The 5,000-nt window shown below is 38.0% G+C and overlaps 1 protein-coding gene across 1 annotated transcript in view; it reads right to left on the reverse strand.

Annotated features, from left to right (window-relative positions):
• The window catches only part of LOC137640616 (PDF receptor-like), a 540,716-nt gene that overhangs the window by 20,467 nt on the left and 515,249 nt on the right, over window positions 1–5,000 (reverse strand). Inside the window, exon 11 of the mRNA XM_068373122.1 lies at window positions 4,620–4,803. Coding sequence (XP_068229223.1) covers window positions 4,620–4,803 — 184 coding nt within the window. The remainder of the gene's footprint in view (window positions 1–4,619; window positions 4,804–5,000) is intronic.

The raw sequence follows: 5,000 nt of genomic DNA on the forward strand, positions 1-5,000 counted from the left end.
ATTTTCAGTTTGGCAACTGGGGGTCTACGTCAACCTGATCTAAAAAGTCTACGTCAACCTCCCCTAAAAGGACTTCGCCAGACATAAAATAATTTTATTTATCATAAAGTATGTTTTCATCTTTGCTGAAATAACTTTATTTTTACCTGACCTTAATATACCTTACCTAGATCAATGCTACCGAACAATAACAACCTATTTAAGGTGTAAATAACTTTTTCACCTAACATAAAATTGACATAATTGAACTTTAGCAGGAACATAACTATATAGTTCCTACTAAAAACAGTTTTAAGGGACACAATTCAACGTGAATTTAATATTTTCCATTTATTTCACGTAACCTACTCCTATATAAATTAATAGATATATAGTGCATGATTCAATCTATCCTTATCCTTCTTAGGGTAGGGGAGTAGGAACACTTTTCGGGGGGGGGGGGGGGGCTAAAGTGTCAAAAGGCTCTGGCAGTGGGGTGTCTGATGAGTTGTTTTCAAGTCTAAGAACAGATTCTTGAATTCGACAGGTGTATTTACACTTGATATGAAATAAACTTGATAGCTCAATTGGTGAAGTCGTCCATGAAGGCATTGTTCCTCAGGTCAAAGGTTCGAATCCTTGCCCATCCAGAAGCATTTATCATAACTGAATTTCCAGTGAATATACATTCCCAATGGCTATATTAAGTAACATTTTAAAATCAAAACACCCTAACTTACATATAAAAATCAGGCTATATATCAGTTTAGTGAGATTGGTGTTGCTCTATGGACATGAGTTGTGGTATGACAATGAAACAATATCCAACAGATCTAGTTGATAATTATGTTATATATATATATATATATATATATATATATATATATATATATATATATATATATATATATATATATATATATATATAATAAAACCGGGGGTAAAATGTAAATATCAGCAAAGGTTGAAAATGGCATATGACGAAGTGAAAGTAAGAGAAACTGGCAATTTAGAGGAGGAGTGGAAGTTAGTAAAAGAAAATTTTGTTGGGATTGCAAGTGATGTGTATGGCAAGAACGTTGTTGGAGGCAGCATGAGGAAGGGCAGTGAATGGTCGAATGAAGGAGTGAAGGTAAAAGTGGAAGAGAAAAAGAGGGATTTTGAAGAATGGCTGCAGAGTAATAGTATAGAGAAGTATGAAAAATATAGAGAGAAAAATGTGGAAGTAAAGCGCAAGGTACGTGAGGCAAAGAGGGCAGCTGACCTGAGGTGGGGTCAGGGATTAGGCCATTCATATGAAGAGAATAAGAAGAAGTTTTGGAAAGAAGTGAAGAGAGTAAGGAAGGCTGGCTCAAGAATTGAAGAGACAGTGAGAGATGGAAATGGAAGGTTGTTAAAAGGAGAGGAGGCAAGGAAAAGATGGGAGGAATATTTTTAAAGTTTACTGAATGTTGAGGATAATAGGGAGGCAGATATAATTGCTGTTGCAGGTGTTGAGGTACCAGTGATGGGAGATGAGAATGAGAGAGAGATTACAATAGATGAAGTGAGGAGAGCACTAGATGAAACGAGAGTAGGAAAAGCGTCTGGTATGGATGGTGTGAGAGCCGAGATGTTGAAGGAAGGGGGTGTGACTGTACTTGAATGTTTGGTGAGATTGTTTAATATGTGTTTTGTGTTGTCAATGGTACCAGTACATTGGGTTTGTGCATGTATTGTACCACTATATAAGGGTAAGGGAGATGTGCATGAGTGTTGTAATTCAAGAGGTATTAGTTTGTTAAGCGTAGTTGGAGAAGTGTATGGTAGAGTAATGATTAATAGGATTAAGGATAAAACAGAAAATGCAATCTTAGAAATACAGGGTGGTTTTAGAAGAGGTAGGGGTTTTATGAATCAGATTTTTACAGTAAGGCAGATATGCGAGAAATATTTAGCAAAAGGTAAGGAGGTGTATGTTGCGTTTATGGATCTGGAGAAAGCGTATGATAGAGTTGATAGGGAAGCAATGTGGAATGTGATGAGGTTATATGGAGTTGGTGGAAGGTTGTTGCAAGCAGTGAAAAATTTCTACAAAGGTAGTAAAGCATGTGTTAGGATAGGAAATGAAGTGAGTGATTGGTTTCCGGTGAGAGTGGGGCTGAGACAGGGATGTGTGATGTCACCATGGTTGTTTAACTTGTATGTTGATGGAGGTGAACGCTCAAGTGCTTGGACGAGGATTAAAACTGGTAGACGAGAATGACCATGAATGGGAGGTAAATCAGTTGTTGTTTGCGGATGATACTGTACTGGTTGCAGACACAGAAGAGAAGCTTGGCTGATTAGTGACTGAATTTGGAAGAGTGTGTGAGAGAAGAAAGTTGAGAGTTAATGTGGGTAAGAGTAAGTTTATGAGATGTACGAGAAGGGAAGGTGGTGCAAGGTTGAATATCATGTTGAATGGAGAGTTACTTGAGGAGGTGGATCAGTTTAAGTACTTGGGGTCTGTTGTTGCAGCAAATGGTGGAGTGGAAGCAGATGTACGTCAGAGAGTCAATGAAGGTTGCAAAGTGTTGGGGGCAGTTAAGGGAGTAGTAAAAACTAGAGGGTTGGGCATGAATGTAAAGAAAGTTCTATATGAGAAAGTGATTGTACCAACTGTGATGTATGGATCGGAGTTGTGGGGAATGAAAGGGACAGAGAGACAGAAATTGAATGTGTTTGAGATGAAGTGTCTAAGGAGTATGGCTGGTGTATCTCGAGTAGATAGGGTTAGGAACGAAGTGGTGAGAGTGAGAACGGGTGTAAGAAATGAGTTAGCAGCCAGAGTGGATATGAATGTGTTAAGGTGGTTTGGCCATGTTGAGAGAATGGAAAATGGCTGTCTGCTAAAGAAGGTGATGAATGCAAGAGTTGATGGGAGAAGTACAAGAGGAAGGCCAAGGTTTGGGTGGATGGATGGAGTGAAGAAAGCTCTGGGTGATAGGAGGATAGATGTGAGAGAGGCAAGAGAGCGTGCTAGAAATAGGAATGAATGGCGAGCGATTGTGACGCAGTTCCGGTAGGCCCTGCTGCTGCCTCCGATGCCTTGGATGACCGCGGAGGTAGCAGCATTAGGGGATTCAGCATTATGAAGCTTCATCTGTGGTGGAAAATGTGGGAGGGTGGGCTGTGGCACCCTAGCAGTACCAGCTGAACTCGGTTGAGTCCCTTGTTAGGCTGGAGGAACGTAGAGAGTAGAGGTCCCCTTTTTGTTTTTGTTTCATTTGTTGATGTCGGCAACCCCCCAAAATTGGGGGAAGTGCCTTGGTATATGTATGTATGTATGTATATATATATATATATATATATATATATATATATATATATATATATATATATATATATATATATGTATGTATGTGTGTGTGTGTGTGTGTGAGATGTAAATAAATACATGTAATTAGAATAATTCCTTACAAAAATCTTTTATTCGAAATTGCGTTTGGATAATAATTCTTATGAAGAATTTATACATTTATTATCTTTTAATCTTTTCCGAAGTAAAAGATATAAAAGTAAATTTTGGAGAAAAACGTCGGGGAAACGCTACAGGTCACCCCGCTGCCCCACTACTACTAGACACCGGTAGGGCCTTTAGCTCTATCCCATGTATGTTGAGATACTACCGCTAGAGAGTTATGGAGTTCTTTGACTGGCCAGACAGTAATACATTGGACCCTTCTCTCTGGTTATGGTTTCTTTTCCCGTTGCCTACACACACCGAATAGTCTGGCCTATTCTTTACATATTCTCCTCTGTCCTTATACACCTGACAACACTGAGATTACCAAACAATTCTTCTTCACCCAAGGGGCTACTTGGTAAGGGTAGAAGGGACTCTTCTGCTATGAAAAGCAGCTCTTCTAGGAGAAGGACACTCCAAAATAAAACCATTGTTCTCTAGTCTTGGGTAGTGCCATAGCCTCTGTACCATGGTCTTCCACTGTCTTGGGTTAGAATTTACTTGGGCACACTGTCTTATTTAATTTATCTTCCTCTGGTTTTGTTAAAGTTTTTATAGTTTATATAGGAGATCTTTATTTTAATGTTGTTACTCTCCTTAAAATATTTTATTTTTCCTTGTTTCCTTTCCTCTCTGGGCTATTTTCCATATTGGAGTCCCTAGGCTTATAGCATCCTGCTTTTCCAGCTAGAGTTGTAGCTTACCAAGTAATAATAATAATAATAATAATAATGATAATAATAATAATAATAATAATAATAATAATGTGTCCACCTAGTATATATTTGAATTTATTTAAATCAAAATCTATTTAAATGTACTTAAAATACTTAAATTTATGTTGGTTTTAGTGATTCAGGGTATGCAAATTTTTTTTACTTTGACAAATAAACACAACTAATCCTACACGAAACATCAGCTATCCAAGGATATAGTTTCCTATACTCAAATATTTTTAATGAGGCGCATTTGCACCGACTCGTTGGGTTGCCCTTTTAGCTCGGAAAAAGCGTCCTGCAAGCCGATTGGTTAGAATTATTTTGTCCAACCGATCAGTGATTAGGAAACTTTTCCGAGATAAAAGGACACCTCTGCGAGTCAGTGCAAATGTACCTCATTAAAAAAAATTGACTATATGTCATAGACGACTCACCTCTCCGTTTAGGAAACAATAGAGTAAAGCGATGAAGAAACCCTGAAAAGAAGTTAGGAAGTGGGTTGCGTAGGACCACAACCCGAATTCGACCGCCGAGCGACCCAAAGGACCTGGTATCATGTTCAGGACGTTCGTAATGCCCAGAAGAGGGAGCAAGACGATGGCTGCTTTGACTGCTTTCCTGTTGGAATATAAAATAAGATTAGAAATATATTCAGTACATATTCTAGCTTTCAATGAATAAAGCTATGGAAGAATATGAATATATTTTACGTACAAAATGAAAAATGAGTTTACCTGAAGCTATGATGCATAAATAAAATATTCACAAAAAAGAGATATTTTATGGATGCATAAGTTCACACATAAGAATACCTG

Source organism: Palaemon carinicauda, chromosome 5, assembly GCF_036898095.1.
Source record: "Palaemon carinicauda isolate YSFRI2023 chromosome 5, ASM3689809v2, whole genome shotgun sequence".
In the NCBI taxonomy this organism is placed as follows: Eukaryota; Metazoa; Arthropoda; class Malacostraca; order Decapoda; family Palaemonidae; genus Palaemon; species Palaemon carinicauda.